At 49.3% G+C, this 18,736-nt stretch overlaps 3 protein-coding genes across 3 annotated transcripts; 2 read left to right on the forward strand and 1 right to left on the reverse strand.

The window, feature by feature from the left end:
* Positions 1-9,204: 9,204 nt before the first annotated feature.
* FOXG_22727 (uncharacterized protein) lies at positions 9,205-10,687 on the forward strand (the record flags this gene model as incomplete). Its single annotated transcript, XM_018403139.1, has 3 exons — positions 9,205-9,324; positions 10,278-10,485; positions 10,542-10,687. The coding sequence occupies 3 exons, from the start codon at positions 9,205-9,207 to the stop codon at positions 10,685-10,687; spliced, it is 474 nt and encodes a 157-aa protein (XP_018258080.1).
* A 1,090-nt stretch (positions 10,688-11,777) lies between these two features.
* Positions 11,778-13,511, forward strand: FOXG_22728 (uncharacterized protein). The gene is made up of 2 exons (XM_018403140.1): positions 11,778-12,139; positions 12,192-13,511. The coding sequence occupies exons 1-2, from the start codon at positions 11,835-11,837 to the stop codon at positions 13,393-13,395; spliced, it is 1,509 nt and encodes a 502-aa protein (XP_018258081.1). The 5' UTR covers positions 11,778-11,834; the 3' UTR covers positions 13,396-13,511.
* A 2,455-nt stretch (positions 13,512-15,966) lies between these two features.
* On the reverse strand, positions 15,967-18,411 carry FOXG_22729 (uncharacterized protein; the record flags this gene model as incomplete). The annotated part of the gene is made up of 3 exons (XM_018403141.1): positions 15,967-16,757; positions 16,817-17,255; positions 17,305-18,411. The coding sequence occupies 3 exons, from the start codon at positions 18,409-18,411 to the stop codon at positions 15,967-15,969; spliced, it is 2,337 nt and encodes a 778-aa protein (XP_018258082.1).
* Between the last annotated feature and the right edge of the window lie 325 nt (positions 18,412-18,736).

The following is an 18,736-nucleotide window of genomic DNA, read 5'->3' on the forward strand; positions in this document are numbered from 1 at the left end:
AATGGCGAATATCATCTTGTAGCTCATCGGCTTGACAACAGAGGCGAAGGTTTCGTTGAAGTCAATTCCTTCCCTTTGCTCGAATCCTCTCACAACAAAGCGAGCTTTGTGCCGCAGAACTTGCCCATTTTCTCCTCTTTTGAGCTTGAACACCCATTTGCCTCGAAGGACCTTTCGTCCTGGGGGAAGAGTGGCTAAGGTCCAGACACCATTCTCGACCAGAGACTTGTGTTCATCCTTCAGTCCTCCCCACCAGAGTTTTCCATGTACACCCTGCGTGGCTTCCCTGAAGGTTCTTGGTTCGGACTGATCGATGTCGCGAGCGACTAGGTACAGTTGTTCTGCAACTGTTGCTAGGAAGGCGAAGTTTGTGCTGGCCAGTATGTATCTCGATGGCAGCTGTCCCCTGGTCGATCTTTCCGGCAGCCGAGACTCTGCATGCTCCTCTGTTTCTTCCGACGACACTTCGCGCTCGTCTGTGGCAACATGGATACTCGATCTGGTTGACTCTTGGTCTGGATCCCATCCTGTATCTCCCACCAGGAGCTCATCCGGCGTCGCGTCTCCACGGCCTGTTTCCCCGCTTCTGTTCGCCTCTCTCGACGCGATCGGAAGGGGCGACGGCTCTAGAACGATGGCATTCTCCACATCGCTATCCCCTTCTCTGACTACTCGTCGTCGTTGCGATGGCCTCCGGTCACTCGTTTGATGCGTGAGATTGCCAAGTGTTGGTTCGATGTTTTTGATGTTTTCAGAGAAGACAACATTATTAGACACAAAGACTCGTCCCCTTTCGTCAAGAAGTATATAGTTCGTACTGCCCTGATAGCCGAGAAGCTGGCAGGGAATGCTCTTTGACTGCATCTTTTTTCGTTTAGAGGATGGAAGCAGAGCCCATCCTCGTGAGCCAAGAACTCGCAGATGGCTGAGGTCGGGAACATCTCCATACCAGGCTTGGTAAGGAGTAGTGGAAATGCTCGCCGTAGGACAGAGATTTCGGATGCGGTTTACTGCCTTGAGGAAGTACGGCCACCATTTCAAAGCGAGTCCGGATTTGATCAGTGTCGGTGTGAGTTTTTCCAGGATGATTCGATTGAGAACTTCAGCAAATCCATTTTGTTCGTGTTGTTCAGTTGCTGTATAGGAAAGTTTAATTCCTCTGTCCCGGCAGAACCTGGTCAGGACGTGGCTTCGATTTTCTCCCCCTCGATCAAGATGCAGGAAGTGGCATCGTCTTTCCGGTCTTTCGAACTGTTCCAATAGATGTTGGAAACATTCTTCAAAATCTGACCTTTCTTTGACTGGATACACCCAGGACATTTGCGTAAAGTCATCAATAAAGCAGGCCCAATACCGGCTCCCGTCTACTCCCACTTCTGGGAATGGTCCGGCAATATCCGCATGAATACACTCCAGAGGGTAAGTGCCTTTCTTGATCGGTCGAATGTGAGGACATTCCCTGAGTTTGCCTTGCACACAGGCCCCACATGGGTTTGATGTAGAATTATCCGGTCGAATTCCAGTAAACATATTCATCAGTCTCTTGATATTCCTCTCTCCTAAATGTGCGAGTCGCTCGTGCCAAAGGTGAAGTCGAGGATCTCCCACCGAAAAGGAGGCCAAAGCGGTTTGAAAATGATCTTCCTCAGCTTCGTCAACCACGTAGACACCTGAGATTCTTGTCGCAGTGAGGACGACTTTTCCCTTGTTTGTGACCACTGCCTTTCCATTTCGGAAGACAACCTCTGCCCCCTTCTTCTCTAGTGCTGACACGGACAAGAGGTTAGAGTGTCCTTCTGGAACATATAGAGCGCTATCAAGAGTAACGTTCTGCGACCCCTTGGGCCCTTGCACACGGAGGCAGTACGTTCCACATCCTCCTGGCATGACCTTTACGTCCGCAATACCATTGATCGGGAGACCGTGGTACTTGTGAAGTGATGTAAAGTTCTCCTGTCGACAAAAGATATGCAATGAGGCCCCACTGTCCAAAACGTGGATACGTTCGAGGGCCTGAGTTCGGAGAGATGCGTGAAGACTAGAAGGTCCGATTGATGAGCCAATCAATCCAAGGTGGCCTTGGAAGTCATTTTGCCAGAGAGCCAGTCGAGCTTGATCAGGTTGAAGGTATGCAGGAGTCGCCTGCGTGGCAGATTCCAGTTCATCAGTCGTCTTCTCCCTTTCTTTCTCCCGACTCTGCATTTTCCGTTGTCGTCTGTCGTAACCAGCTTTACTACGCTCTCTTCTGAGTTCGGGGTGAAGCTTCCAGCAAGTTGACTTGTCATGCCCTTTTCTTCCACAGTATCCGCAGCATGACACATCTTGAGCCATCATGGCTCTATGTGCAATCTTGGCCGTAGCGCTTCTTTGTCTGTCCTCCTCCTGAGATACAGCAAAGATGGCGGTTTCGAACGTGACGGCCTCTTTGAGAACAACGTCGCGATTGTTTGGATCTCGGATAGGAAGAATATTATGGTTCTGATTGAAGGCAGTGAGAAACACTTCATAGTCCGGACCAAGTCCACAAAGGAACTTATTGACAAAATGCGGTTCCCCGATCTGGCAGGTTTCGTCCATCTCCAAGAGTTCAGCCCTGACTTGACGAAGCTTATTTGCGTATTCCATGACTGAATCGCAAGACTCAAGGGTGAGTTCTTGATACCTGCGGTCGAGCTCTTGGAAGATGGCGCTTCCGACGGGCCGATATCGGGTTTCAAGGTGGTTGATCATTCCCTGAGCCGTCGAGATCCCCGTGGTAAACACTCGGGCGTTATAACCGAGACGACTTCGAATGGCACCGCATGCTCGATCTTGGCGGCTCCTCCAGGCCTCAATCTGGGTTGCAAGGTCGTTACCTTCTGTTGGTGGTTGAGAATTCCTGGTCAGAAGGTCTCCATATCCACACATGTCCAGAAGGTCGAGCATTTCTCTCTTCCAGGTTAGCCACTGGCTGGTTTGCTCCAGCTTTGGAATGGTGCCGGGACTGCCCACGAGGTTGAGCGGTTCCTTGGGGAGTGACATTGTGGGGTTCTCGAGAAGCCGGTGGTAGGAGAGTATAGCAAACGGCCGATTTTGCCTAGTTTTGCATTGGGCTCTGGGAAGCCCTCTTGCTTTCGTCAAGAGATCATAGCTATGTCTGCTGCAATGGCATTTATTGTAGAGGTTGTCTGCTTCGTCTTCCAAGGGGAACGAAATTGACTGCAACTCTCCCGCCGACCCAGAAAAGGGGTGGTGGTCTGATTCCGACTCTCTAACAGACCACTTTCAGGCGATCTTGGCCTATGTCGGCCTGAGTGGGCTGACATTCGTCTCTGCAATCTCGAAGTCAGGCCACTACTCCTATCGTGGCCTGTTTGACAATTCGTAAGCCAGGCTGCAGTCTGAGAATCTATCAATGGTTTGAAGTCAATGATTAGAATTCAGTAACTTGAATGGAGGGATCAAAGGCTCCTTCTGGCGATATTTCTAGACCTGTCTTGTCAGCTGATTCATAAACTCTGCAAAATATGCGAAGGAGATAGCTCCAGGTTAAGCTGAATGTGCATGCGCAGTGGAAGGAAGTCTTTCGACTTCTGTGCCAGCAATGAGAGGTTGAAAGGAGACAGGAAACACTCAGCTTTAGAATTAGAGAAAACAGTGCCCTCCGGGCTCATAACCTGATGAAACAAAAATGGGTTCATTGTGTTGTTATATGTTCTAAGTTACATGTGCCTGAGAGGAGCACAGCTCCTTAAATAGTATCCACATCCTAGCCACCAGTAGGTCGGACCACCTTAGCCACACTGTCTCAACACCCCGAGGGTCTCTTGCGCTGGATCGATGCCTTTTGTTCAGAGCGAACTGCAACCATTGTAATTAATGGCCAAAGTTCCGAAAACCGACCTCTACCACAAGCAGGACTTCCGCAGGGATCGCCCCTATCGCCGATACTGTTTCTATTCTTCAATGCAGATCTAGTGCAAACTCAGATCGATAAGAATGGTGGGGCTATTGCATTTGTCGATGACTACACTGCGTGGGTATCGGGACCGACAGCCCAGAGCAACCGGAGAGGAATACAAGCAATAATTGATAAAGCTCTCGACTGGGAGAGACGCAGCGGCGCGACATTTGAGGCGGAAAAGACGGCGATCATACATTTCACCAGGTACACAGGCAGAGTAGACTCAGAACCATTTGCTATTAAGGGTGAGAGAGTCTTTCCGAAGGATCAGGTCAAGATCCTGGGGGTCATCATGGACTCACGGCTTCACTACAAGCAACACATCGCAAGGGCAGCAACGAAGGGTTTAGGAGCTGCGATGGAACTGAAACGGCTGAAGGGAATGGCTCCCTCGACAACGAGGCAGCTTTTTACAGCCATGGTAGCCCCTGTGGTGGACTATGCCTCCAACGTCTGGATGCATGCGTGCAAAACAGTATCGGCGTATGCGATCCATCGAGTACAAAGGATAGGAGCACAAGCAATCATAGGATCCTTTACAAGTGTGGCGACAGGAGTGGCCGAAGCTGAAGCCCACATAGCGACCATCCAAGAAAGGTTCTGGAGACGAGCAAGCAAGCTATGGGTAGACATACACACGCTGCCGCGGACCAACCCGGTCCGGAATCTCCTACGAGGAATCAAAGCCTTCAGGCGCTTCATATCTCCACTCAGGCGCATCGCGGATGTATGCAGAGAGGTACCGAAGGATACCATGGAAGTCATTCAGCCATTCACCCTCGCTCCGTGGGAGGCACGCCTACAAGTCATACTGAACAGTCAAGGAGAGGAAGAAGAGGACAAGATCAAAGAGCTAGCCAAAGCAGGATGGGCGGTCAGGATAGCGACAAGCAGCTCTGCGCGGAATGATCTAGTCGGCATGGGAGTAGCTATCAGAATCCCCATATCCGTGGCAAGAGCCGGCAAGATCAACGAAGCCTTTTCGGTCACCCTGGGTACGAGGGAAGAACACAACCCGTACACAGCCGAACTGGCAGCGATCGCTCATGGTCTCAACTACCTGCCGGAGATGAAGTATCGAGTCATTGTGATCGCGACAAGTAACAAATCGGCTGCACAAGCTATAGGTAACCCCCGCCAGCAGTCAGGTCAAGGACATATACGAGAGATATATGATGCTATAGAGAAGCTTCGAGGAGATGGAAACAGAGTCAACCTCATCTGGCTACCATGCGACAGCGAGCTCAAAATCCAGAAGACAGCCAAGATGTCAGCTCGTTACGCAACGGAGCCGTCCATGATACCGCGGAGAGGAATGATCAAAGCAAAGACCACAATTCTTAATCGAACGAGGGCAGATCTACGAATGGAGAGGAAGCTACCAGATGGAGTGGGCAGGCATTCTAGAAGGGTCGACTCGGCTCTGCCTGGTAAACATACCCACCTGTTGTACGATCAATTATCATGGAAAGAGGCCAGCGTGCTGGCACAACTGAGAACCGGAATGGCGCGACTGAGCGGTTACCTATATCAGATCAGGGCAGCACCGACGGATGAATGTCCGTGCGGGCGGGCAAAGGAAACGGTAGAGCATTTCCACCCATTCCACATCGAAGTTATTAGTCAGCATCCATATCCACGCCATATTCACAAATGTGTCGTGGAGTGTCGTGGATTTGAACCCTGGGTAAGGCAGCATCAGACGGTCAGGAATGGACGCCAAACATGGACGCAGTACGAGCCACAATCAGGTTCGCGATCGCTACAGGTCGCCTGGAACAGACATGGTCCAAGCGATACTAACCTAGCATCAAGAAATCAATACTAACTAACTAACTACATTCTCTGACGCCTCAAATAACTAACAGCAGGCTCGCTTCAGCCGCCGAAGATAGGAAACTGAACACTTGGAGGGATTGGGCTTCAAGTTGACCTGCTACCATCCAGGACCACCTAATGCATAACCCCACCTAATGCATAACCAAAATTTCGCCCCTCCCATACAAAATCCAAATTTTGATGTCCACAAAAACAGGCCCGATTCTCAACTAATAAATGAGGCTTTGGAGAAAGTTTCTAGAAAATTGCTCAATTTTTACTGTCTGCGTGGCTTTTTGACCTCCCGACCGCTCCGTGTGCGCTGGCAGTGCTTTGCTACGACCATAAAGTCATCACGTTCGTCCTCTGACCTGACACCCACCTCAATCACCGACTCGACCTCCTCATCCACATCCACCTCTATTTCTGCCTCCTTTGAGTCAGGGAGAGCTTCTCCAGCCGCTAGATTCTCCGACAGAGCCATGAATTGTCGGTTCGGGTTTGGTACCGCCTTTCTTTTCTTCCCTCGCCGCACCTGGGCCATCTGCTCCTCGAGGCCAGTAATCCGCGCATTCTGAACGGCCACCTTCATCTCTAAAGCTTCCAATCCCTTTGCGATCTTACTGTACTTCCGCCTGGTCGGACGGCTTCGGTGTTTGGCCATTTCCTTTACTTGCCGACTCGTTTTCGGCGTATCATCTGAGTGCAGTTGAGGAGGGCTCAGCGTCTTTAACTCTTCCAGCAGTTTTTCTTTGTCCCGTTGAATTTCAGGATGTGCTAGAGCTTTATACCGATTTATTGGCCAATTTTCAGTAAACCTCCAGCCGGATAAGATAACATCTTTCCTCATGCCCGCCTCCCTGGCTTTCGCATATGCCCGGATAAAGTTGGCTTTGTCAACCGGCGCAGAATCGGTCAAACTAGCCAGCTTTTGGAGTTCTTTCCGGTACGCACCTTTGATGACATTAAAAATCCCATTATCTAATGGCTGCAGACCATGGGAACAATGTGCTGGTAAGTAACAGCAGTAGACGTTATTCAGAAAGCACGTAGCCATCCACTCGTCCTGACTGCTCGTCAGCGACCCTAAAGCGGGTGACTCAGCGGCGAAAACACCGAAATGCTCACCTGCGCATGGCTCCCGTGACCGCCAAGGATAATAAGTCTCGCATCCGATGCATCACGAGGCTCCGTTTGTGGTAGATAAACGTCCTTCAACCACTCGAGAGCAATATGGTTGTCTGTCCAGCCGTTCGGTGATGTGATGTAGTGCCAGTCCGCTATTAATTCGAATTCGTTAAGGAACCACTGCTTCTGCAGCTCTTTTCCTTTAAAGATAATTCCCGGTTTCAAAGCACGGCCAGTTGCGGTGACAGCCTCAATAAACGAAGTCCAGGTGCGCGACTGAACGCCTTTCAACATCGCCTTCTTCTTCGGGTCAGAGCTCCCGATCACGAGGCTGTCCAGACCTCATGGACAACCAATTAGCTATGCCCTATAAAAGCCTATAGAGTATTTGCAGAAGACTTACCGAAACCCGCCATTATACCGCCCTCGTCCACGTTAACTGTGTTCTCAGGCTTGATCCAGCCGTACTCGTTCTCCCTGATATCGAAGTACCAATTGACCGCCTTCGGAGTAAAGCCGTCAAATCTGGCGGCTTCTTGACGTTTTCCAATCTTGGTAGATAGCTTGGGGTGACGTTTGACGAACCTGGTGGTCCAGTGCTTGCCTAAAGGTTTGTTATCGCCTTGTTATTGGAGGATGGCCTCGACACAGGCGCGGACCTGGCTGTGCGAGGGAGCATAGCCTAGAGACTCTTGTCGCAGCACCCAACGAATAAGCGTCTCCTCCTGGCTCTTTGTAATACGCTGGTGGGCCTGAATACGTTCAATCCTGCTTGCTTGACCGGAAAGTCGTCTCGAAATGGTCCACTGAGGTACTCCACGTTTCTGGGCCGCCTCATTCTGTGAGAGGCCTCTATCGGTGGTGTCGAATATAGCCTCAGCTACGTCATCTTCGGTATAATAACGGTGAACCATTACGAAAGGAGTTGTGGCAAGTAAATTAGGTGAAAGTTCGGCTTGAGTGGATGGAGTCGCCTAGGGTACATGAGGTGAAATGCGACAAAATTCAAAGGGCTAGAGAACCAGGCTACGGGGCGGAACGGGAAAAATTCAAGCCGAAATGAAAATTCGATGAAAAAAGCAATATAGTGTAGGTCTTCGTTCGCGAGTATCTTCCTGCCTGGCCGAATACAATGCAATTGAAAATTTGGATTTTGTATGGGAGGAGCGAAATTTTGGTTATGCGTTAGGTGGGGTTATGCATTAGGTGGTCCTGGATGGTACTACTAACAATCACGAGGACTAAGAAGAAAAGCAATGACTAGACTGGAAGGAACAAGGTGGGAATTGTATGGGCTTGGCGAGAACAAGGCAATAACTAGCGAAGTGTATGTACCTTTAGCTTCAGAGCCCATTGGGCGTTGGCCTACCGGGCGTAATAGACTTGTATTGTATTCTAAAATTGGACGGGTCCCGTCCCAATTTCCATATTTGGTATAATTCTTCCCGCTATCGGATTACCTCATGCCTTCTTGTTCCACTGCCTCAAGTAGTTTAACGAGTCCCATTTACCAGCTATTTCAACGAACCACTGGCTTGAGGTGAAATAGCCACGACATATCTGAGTTCCAAATTTACTCCAAATTCTACTAGAGCTAGAGCTGTGCCACAATACAGCTTTCTTCCTCTTCCACGGTCGAGTACAAGGCTTCTTGTTCATCGATATCCTGCTAGGCTATTTCCCAAAGCTCACCCATGCCTCTTCTGCTTGTGAACAGTCGCCCGTTCTCAATCTCTCGAGCTACTTGTGCTTCGATGCGATCAGGCTCTGCTTTGTCCTAGTCTAAATAAGCCACCATCTCTTCTGTGGTCCCTTCCCTTAGGCTCGTTGATGTTGCGTAGCACCTCCCCATTTGTTAATAATCAAGACACCAGCTGTAGATTGCTTTTGGATATGCTAAAGGCAGGCCCATTGCTTTTCTATACTGGCGGTTACCTAGTGAGGTCCCGGTAGCTGGGCCTTATACCAATCATCTCTTGGCGTGCCATATCTCTGGTGGATTGCTCGTGCATCGTCGTACCTCAGCGGTGTTGTTGAATCTGGAACTGGACCTTGCAAGTGTAAAGGTGATGATACTGACGGTCCGATAGCGGAGAAAACTATACTACATATGGAAACTGGGACGGGACCCGTCCAATTTTAGAAGGACGGGTACCAAAGCAAAGGAAGCTTGCGAGAGTGAAGGCGATCCTGGCACAACAGTGATCTGTCCAGGCTGCCATCTGGAGGAAGCAACGACCGGGGAACGTGACGAGCAAGCGGCCCTCCCTGATGACAAAAGGGTCTATGCTGCTTTCAAAAACTCTCCCTCACTGATGAGGATTGCAGCACGAGAGCCAGAGGAACAGCCCCTTAAGTTGGTTATAAGGAAGGGCCAACGAGGATTTGCCAAGAATGCCAGGAAACTAGTCAATGAATATGGCACTACACCTATTGTAACGTCACTTAAAGACATGCTAGATGAAGGGGTGTTCACATCTGCTGATGTCGCAAAACGTCGATTTCCCGACCTCTTCCCAGAAGAGCAGGTATCAAACTATGACGAAGGGCAAGAGTCAGCAACTGGACATCCGTCTACAAAAGAGACGGAGCCATGGCGAGAAAGATTTACCCCTTCAAGGTCGATAAAAATCGACGGCTAAACTGTTGGAGGTCTATCGAGAGAGTCGACCAGTTCTGCTATCGCAGTTGCGTTATTCACGAAGATTATGGCTGGCTTATCTTCGAGCTTGACGGTAGTTAATCGTTGCGTAACTGTGTCTAGATTCGAGGCCATGTCCTGCCAATGCTTATTAACATATTTTAACAAATGGAGACTTAGTCCTTGAATACGTTCAATTAGCCAGAGGACTACACTTACCACAAACAGGTATATCCTATTTGAATAGCCGTTGGGGACTTTGTTACTGGATGGACAGTTTTGAAAACGGATTGTTGTTGAGTAAATATGGTAACAGATGATCTGTCTAGGCAGGAAATCCACGGGTCGCGACTGCCTAAAAATTTCAGACCTGCAGCGCGAGCCGTGGAAGCTGTCAACCTCTCCTTTGATCAAGCGCCAGGCAAGGCGGGGTAGTGACACTTACAGGATGGCCCACACCACCACTGCAGAAAGTGGAAAGTGGAAAAAGATACGAATACCCCACTGGATTGGAGTGCAATTGCCACGCGCGGTTGCGGGTATGCCAGGGTTGAAGCGGTCCACATAGGTACAGACAACAAGGTCCATTCTCAGCTCTGCAGATCATGTCATCTGTTCTTTCATGATAGGATTTTCCGTATTCCACCGACGATACCCTCGACTGAACCAAGGCCATCGGAATCGACAAATCATCACGGTCGTGCCACTACAAGTACGTCTGTACAATGTCCTTTCGTGTTTCAGCAGGCCGATGCAGGGAGCTCTAGCGTCGAACCTCAAGATAGCTTGGGTGATGATGCCACCTTGACCGCCGCTCAGCCACGCAATGAGACCTTGCAAAGCTTCATCGACTATATTCGGCAAGGAAATACTGGATGGACCCCCGAGTTCCTCGACCCGTATAAACGTGCCTACGACCAGATTTTTAAGGTCTTCTATAGCTCTAAGTGTAATTGTATGTTTGCAATAACCTAGCGTCACGGTTAATATAATACTGAGTGTTTGGGCTAGGTACACGTCGGGTTGAGGGTGACGAGGCCGGGCTCGCTGACTCTCTTCGGGAGCGTGTCGAGCAGCTTCGACAGTTTATTCCTCCTCTGTCCACAGCGTTTGGTGAGACGGGCTCTTATGACCCCAGCAGCTCTTTCCAGCAGTGAAAAAGCTTCCTTGCCGACGAACCGAGCCAGCCACTTTCATTTAGCAAATCATCACAGGCTTTTTGCCATGCTGGTCAACCAGCGCTGTCATTGTCTAGGCAATGGGACATCGATAGCATCTGGTTTGGGGCAAAAGGGCTTCAAGCAATCCAATCGCCCAACAGCTTTCGGTTGTCCTTTCTTCCCTCTGCAGCCTTGAACATATCCAAAGCTGAGATAATTCAGCCACGCGGACTGGACCTGGCAAGGACACGACATATTAAACTCGGGACATTCAACGCACACAGTGTACCATTCTCCGCGTTTGTCTTCTTCCCGAACGCTGCAAAAGACATGACGTCATCAACTCAGAACGCTCTGTCACTGGAGCGCCAACAAGATCTCTATGATCATGTCATCATTCCGGCAGCTTTTGGGACATATGCTTATCATGTACGTTAGGCCATAACCCGGAACTGAAGCTTAACATTGATTTTTTACTTGAGTAAGGTCACTGTTGCTTGTTCCATTCATCAGAAGACTCCATTAATCCCAGTCAGCTCTCTTGCGGATGTATTCGACACTGACAGAATAGGATAATCCGTAATCCTCGTCAATCACCTGGAGTCATTAGTTCGGGCATTCGAAGCACTCGTAATGGATGACATACAACATGAAGACTAGTACTCTGAGTTTCATTGCTTATCGTACCCCGGCGCCAAAAACCATCACCTAAGAAGCCTTAGCGCATAGGGTATCTAAAAGCTTATTTCATCTGACCTAAACAATAATAAACCGTATCTGGGTGGGGGTAATATGCCTTTTTGTAGGCACCTTGGGGTATCTCAGGCAGGTCTGGAGGAGTACCTGGCTGCTGCCGGCGCTTTCGAGGCATGTCGATAATAAGACACTTTGGTAGTTAAGTCTGATAGAATTGGTTCAAGTGATGATCATTGTGAAAGAAGAATTTGAAAAGTCTTCGGGATTTATTGTTTGGATAAAGAACCATGTGATTGGCATGGCTGCCTAAAACGTGGCTTCCGCAGTAATGCCTCAGGCACAAAGTCAAGAGGTTGGCTTCCCCACACTAAATTTCCAACCTTTTAAGATTGATTACCTTACCTTCAATCATTTCATTCGGAGAGCAGGTTGCCGTCTGCTGGTCGTAATGGCACCGGGTATTTTCCGCCCGTCTTTGGACCTCGAAGCTGTCGCTCGGCTGGCGCGTGATTTGCGGAAAAAACCCTGCTCATGCGATCCGTCACAAATCCCGCTCAGTGGCAGCTTCAATTGGGTTTTCATTATCTCATTCGATGATGGCGTAAAATGGATCTTTCGCACACCACGAAAAGAGCCTTTTGGAACGAGACTACCAGACGAGTTGGTGTCAGACCTGATTGCGAGTGAGGTGGCAACGATGAAGTACATTTCGCAACACAGCACAATACCTGTGCCAAGCGTTTATGATTATAGGTATGTTTTTGGTAACACGAGCCACGAACCAATAGTTCTGACAGAACACCAGCTGCACTACATCAAACGATGTCGGGGTCCCTTATATTTTAATGAGTGAAGCCAAGGGAACTTCTCTGGCTTCCTGGTCATGGCGGAATGGTCCCCATCCATTGCGAATGTACAACAACCGCGAAACCATTTCTCACAAAGCCCAGGAAAAGGTCATGACAGAACTCGGGAAAATATCTTCCCAGCTACTCCGCTTGCAGTTTGACCAGATCGGATCGCTTTTTGAAGAAGACGGACGTTTCGTCACAAAGCATTCACTAAATCCGGCATTTCATTTTCAAGATCGCTATTCCCTCTCGCAAATCAAACGCGGGCCGTTCCCAAATGACGAAGTCTTTTATCGCTCTTTGCTCGACACATTTCTAGTACACGTTCAGGATCTTGATATGAGCCACCACTGTTTTAGAGCTCCAGTACCAACTGAGGGGGAATTTGACAATCCCGAGACGTATCGCCGAGCGACAGACCTATGGAACGACTTTGTGACAATTGGCTTGAAGCTAGACAGCAGTGAAAACCGCTTCGACTACCTTGCTGCTGGGAAAGCTCTCGAAGGTGCTATACCAAGTTTGGCCACAACCAATCATCCTGAAGTCACTGAATGCTTCGGAAGCGGTTTTGCAATTAGCCATCCTGATCTTAGTATCAACAACATATTCGTCGACGAAGAATACAACATCACCTGCATCATTGATTGGTCATTTGCTTCCACGGTCCCTATTCCCCAGCTTCTTATAACACCCGGTATGCCCCATCCGAGAGATCAACCATCAGCTTCAGCAACGGCATCGTTTAGGACAAGTTTCATGGACCATATGGGAGTAACAAACGGCGCCAGCTCTGTGCTCTGGTCATACGCAGAGAGGATATGGCATTTCATAAGATGGGTCAACATGGACTCACTGTGCGATTTCCAACACTTTTCTGCTTTATATGGCCTGATAAAAGATATCAGCGTTGCTTCTCCTCTGAAGCATATTCGAAATCTGCAACAGAGACCGGATATGGAGCAAGTGAGAATGGAGCTGGTATTAGAAGATTTATCACCAGAACAAATTAAGAATGAGGAGCGCAAATACTTTTCAGCCGTGACTGATGGCTGGAGAAGATACAAGACTGCAAAAAAACTCACCGATCAATTTCGGCAAAGTGACGAGCTTGTTATTAGCGCTTCAGTCTGGTCGTCTTCGGAATGGGCATGCTAGAAATGAATAAAAGAAATATTATGGTTTATTATTTATACTGCATAGTAGTGCTGAGTGAAAAAGAAATATCATTCGAACTTGATTGTTCACTATTGAATTGAAAGTTCTTTCCTGACTCATGTCTCTGAATTAAGACTCTCCATTCCCGAAGTCCTGCACTAAAATGACAGAGAAACGGGATGGGTTTCGCGTTCTGGATTTTACAGCGTATCTCAGTCAATGAAAATCATGACCTGCCCATTCATCACCAGTATATTCCAGATGGGCTACTGTACGCAGTCGCAGCGCAGCCCCCAGATCAAATCCAATCAAACAAATTGCCAAACAAATCAATCAACTATGCCAAAATTTTATTTCAATCAAACAAATACAAAATCCTCGATTTGAAATAACATTTGATATATTTGATACACAATATGCCATCCAGCGTCCATGCTGCCAGACCGTTGACCGCGCTTTCACAGCTTACCCGGAACCTGGCTGGTGAGCGACCCCAGCCAATCAAAGTCATCCATCAAGCCTTCCATTAGTGAGCTACCCCAGTACCACGGTCAGGCTGGTGGGGGAGAAAGTAGCTCCTTAACTTTTACGTCCCGTCCTAGCGACATCAAGTCGCGTCAGTGCTAGTTTGTTTACCTTTCAATGCGTACCATTCCTCCCACCAGTCGACGCCTAACCCGATGGAATCCGACGACATCATGCTTCCTTCGCCTCCACCCTCTGCCTTTTCTTTTCTTCGACCACCGAGGAATTTGGCGAGTCAATTCGAGCTGACGACGCAGTCGGCATTGCCAGACCACCCTACTGTTGCAGATCTTCCGCGAGCAGTGTGGAGGAACAAACGATATGTTTTGGAAGAGTCCTTGTCCCGGAAGGGCTCGAAGGGCCGGAAGAGCTGGATCAAGCGCCATGGATTTTTTCTTGTTGAGATCGACACTAACGATAGTCCTTTGAGTCCTTACTGGGCCTGTCGTTTGTGTGACGCGAAGGGTCAGCCTGAGTTCTTCGCCGCTGCTGCTACGAGTTCGGCAGCGGACCATCTCCGCAAGTATGTGAATGTGAATGTGACGTCGCGAGCTTGAGCATTATTGACCAACGCCAGGTCTCACAGGATTTTCGAGAGCAGTCAAGCAGCTGATCCAGATCTGTCAACCGATGAATCTGAACGGCCTAAGCGACGACGCTTGCAGTACAGCGCCGTGCCGCGTGCTAGAGTCAAGATGATCCGAGAACTGAGCCTGGGACTTCTGATCAACACCAATGTTCCTTTTTCCTTCTTCAGCGATACATTCTTTCAGCAGCTCGCTTGGCAGCTTGACCCTCACCTAGCTGACCAGATACCATGGAGCCGGCAATCGATGGGCCGTTTGCTGGATGACACGTACAAGTCTAAGAAAGATGAGATCAAGCAGGAGCTCTCAGATGCCCTTACTAAAATCCATCTGGGGTTCGACCTGTGGACATCGCCTAATCGGCATGCTGTTATGGCAGTCACAGCTCATTTTCTTGACCGCCAGGGCAAGCACCAGTCGCGCCTATTGGCACTCCGTCGCCAGCTAGGGTGTCATAGCGGAGAAAGTCTTGCGGTGACGCTCGGGCAAGTTGTGCGAGAATGGAAGATAGAGGACCGAGTCGGAACCGTGATCTCGGACAACGCATCTTCAAACGACAGCTGTCTCGTGAACTTTTACGGAGATCTCGACGCAGAGATGAGTCTGGCGGACGTTCGGGCCAGACGTATGCGCTGCTATGGGCATATCCTGAACCTGGTTGCTCGCGCCTTTCTCTACGGCGAAGATTTCGAGTCTTTCGAGGCCGAATCGCAGGTATTTGATCTTCTCGGCCGGCGCGAGGATGACCTACGACACTGGAGAAAGAAAGGGCCGGTGGGAAAGCTCCACAATGTTGTCAAATTCATCAGATCTTCCCCTCAGAGGTGTGAGCTCTTCAAAAGGATCTCACGCGAGAACGACGAAGCACGAGAATACCTCTTGGCGAGTGAGTCGACGGCAGAGCTAGAGGTCGTAATGAATAACGATACGAGATGGAACTCCACTTATCTCATGATCTCTCGAGCGCTCGTCAAGCAGGGAGACATCAGGGCGTTCTTGGTCCACCCAGAAGTGGAGAAATGGCTACCGGAGGCCGACATGCTGAAGGGAGATGACTGGAGACTGTTGGCAGAAATCAAACTTATTCTTGAGCCATTCTATCTACAGACTATGAGAACGCAGGGCTGGGGCAGCGAAGGAGGTAACGGACGGCTCTGGGAAGTGATGACGGGTATGGAGTACTTGCTGGAACACCTAGAGGATCGGAAGCTGTTCCATCATGCCGTTCCAGACGAGGCAGGGGGGCAGGACCAGGGTTCAAATCCACGACACTCCACGACACATTTGTGAATATGGCGTGGATATGGATGCTGACTAATAACTTCGATGTGGAATGGGTGGAAATGGATCCATTATGGAAATGAATCCATATTGTGGAATTTGTGGAATGGAAACCTACTTTGTCTAACAATGGTAATTAGTGGATCGCATCCATGCCTTGGTGACGTCGATGTTTTTGTCACTCGTCCATTAGAATCCTATCTAGCGACCCGATCAAACCGGCGCGCAACCAACTCCGTAGTGTCTGGCAAAGCCCAATTGTACTGGCATCTAGCCTATTGCGGCTCTTGGTAACCATGCGGCCAGTGGTCGAGAATAGCCTCTCACACTCGGCTGACATTGGTGGCACAGTAAGCAGATCCAAGGCCATCCTAGACAACCGGGGGTATTTGAGTCGCCTTATGTGCCAGTATTCGTAGGGATCTGTGACAGAAGCATCAGCATCCTCGATATCACGCTGCCACTGCTCGTATTCATCAAGATCCAGACCGCCAACTGAGGACCTAGGGGATTGAGCTGGGGATCGAATTGGCGACTCGGTAACAGAAATCCCTCCAGTCGTCAGTCCTCGCTTCTTTGTGCGCCACGCTGTGAACTTGTTTCTTGAGGTCTTCAGCCGCTTATTGGCAGGCAACTCAATCTCTGGGTCATCAACCTCCAGGTCCCTATACTCTCTCTCCCAGAGATCCTGGACCATCTCCTTCGCCTTGGTAATCCACAATTGTCTTTCGTCGTCGTCTCCCCACAAATCGTCAAACAGTGCCCACCGGTAGGCAGGATGAAGAACTGCAGCGCCATAGATCAGGGGGCTATCATTCAGGTGCTCGTAGTATTCGTTCAATTTGAGCCAACCCAGGTTGATGTTGACAGCGAGGTGATGGCCGTGCGGAAAATTGGCGACTGCTCTTTTCGCGGATTCGAGGGTTTCGAGAAGAAATTCGTACGCGTGAATAAGATCCCAGCTTGTTCCTGTACAAGCCATCTGTTAAAATAAGAATCGGGCCGCTTTTGAGAAGTCTAAGGCTTACCAGACAGTGGAGGGTCGATCTCGTTTTCCTCGACCTTTCTCCGGTGTTTTCCCTGTCCATCGCCCTCAAGGCCTCTCACAACCAGCTGGAAGTCAAGCAAAATGTCGTAAAGAGTCCCGAGCACATGCCAATCATCAGGTGTCATGCGATTCTCTTCCTTCAGGAAGAAGGGCAGCTTGGAGCCCTTTTTGATGTGGCCAGCTCTCGTCAAGTTGACCTTCTCCCACTCGTTTGACGCTCTCTGGACAAAAGAATTATAAAATGGCCTCAAGAGGAGAGCGCGTTCAATCATCGAGAATTGAGAAAGCCACCGGGTAGCATTGTCGACCACAACTCCAACTGGACGGTGTTTCTTGAGCTGAGCGTCATCAGAGAGTTGGCTCTCGACAGCCTGTACCTTCTTGAGCATATCGGTCCACGTGTCCGATCTGCTCACCTCCTAGGTCTTCGTGAGTATAACAAATAAAGCCGGGGACTCAGCCACCTACAACAGCAAAGTTATGCCATTTTCCAACAGAGCCTCGCCTCCTCCAGACTTCATGCTCCTTCGCTGCCGTGTGAAGTCCTTCGAAGACCTCTTTCTCGAAAGCATCCGGGTTCTTGCCATACAGCATCTGTTTCACTACTATGTTGACAACGTGGCCAACGCAGCGAACCCATCGCTTCTCCCAGTCGAAGCCAAACTCTAATCCAAGCTCCCCCATCGAGGTTTTATTGTTACCGGCATTATCCAATGTGAAATACCCGAGTTTATCGCTGATCTCGTACTCCCGAATGATCTCGATAATCTGCCCGGCGATATTCTCGCCTGTGTGCCGCTCTGTAAGCTCAGGCAGTCCGAGGACACACTTCTGTGGCCGATTATTTGAATCCCGAAACACACATGTGATGCCGTATAAGGCGTGTCGGTTACCAGACTTCCAGCCATCGTACTGGATATGGATCTGTCCCGGACTCTTTCGCAAAGCATCTTTCACTCTTTCCATGTTGTTGGTAAATTCTCGTTCTGCGATGGCACGCACGGTCACGTCAGTAATGTTAGCTTTTGTGATCTCGACAGATGGATTGAGGTAGTTGAAGATGTCTCGAAGATCTTGATCGTTGACGATCGAGAAGGATTGGTTAGAGTTGACAATCCAGTTGACAAGTTTCTGCTGGAATACAGTTTTGTCGAAACGTTTGATCAAGGTATTGATCAAATCTTGTTCCTTCGGCTCCTTCGGGTTCAACTGTAGGATTGTTGCAATGGACTGATGTGCTTTCTCGGATGCCTTTGTAGGCTTTTGCCTCTTGCCTGTCGGATCCATGATGCCATTGTGGTCCGTGTACAGGTGACCCTCAGCGTTCTGCAACCCTTTGATGGCGTAACTCTTTGGCCTCGGCCGCTTTTGCTTGATGCAAAGGCAACACACCCATCGGCGTTCCCCCTTATCGGCATGCTGGATATCGTAGCCGAACTGATATACCCATTGACGCACTTGGCCGTCTCTCTCCGTCAAGGTCCAGCCTTTGTAGAGCTGAAAGAGTCGTTGATTGTCTTCTTCTGTACGTTCTGGAACGGGTGTGGTTGACTTGGTAGGATGAAGGGTGGCCATTTCGGTTTGGAGTAGTCAGGGCGTGAGTAATAGTAAACCCTCCTAGAATAGACTTGTTTGAACTTTGTGTACGGGTAAAACGGAGTGGAAAATTGTTGCTATTGCGTTGTTATTGGCTATGGAAAGTACTTAGGGTATGCGCTATTTCACAAGGAAATCCAGGTATTTTCAAACCCCACCTAAATTTCCATTCCTTTCCACAATTTCCACATGTGGAACATGTGGAAGGGGTTCCGTGGCGTGGATGTGGAAAAGCTGAAGCCTACGTGGAATGGAATGGAATGGATATGGATCCACATTATGGATCCATATGTGGATTTCGTGG

Source organism: Fusarium oxysporum, chromosome 14 (genome assembly GCF_000149955.1).
Source record: "Fusarium oxysporum f. sp. lycopersici 4287 chromosome 14, whole genome shotgun sequence".
Lineage (NCBI taxonomy): Eukaryota > Fungi > Ascomycota > Sordariomycetes > Hypocreales > Nectriaceae > Fusarium > Fusarium oxysporum.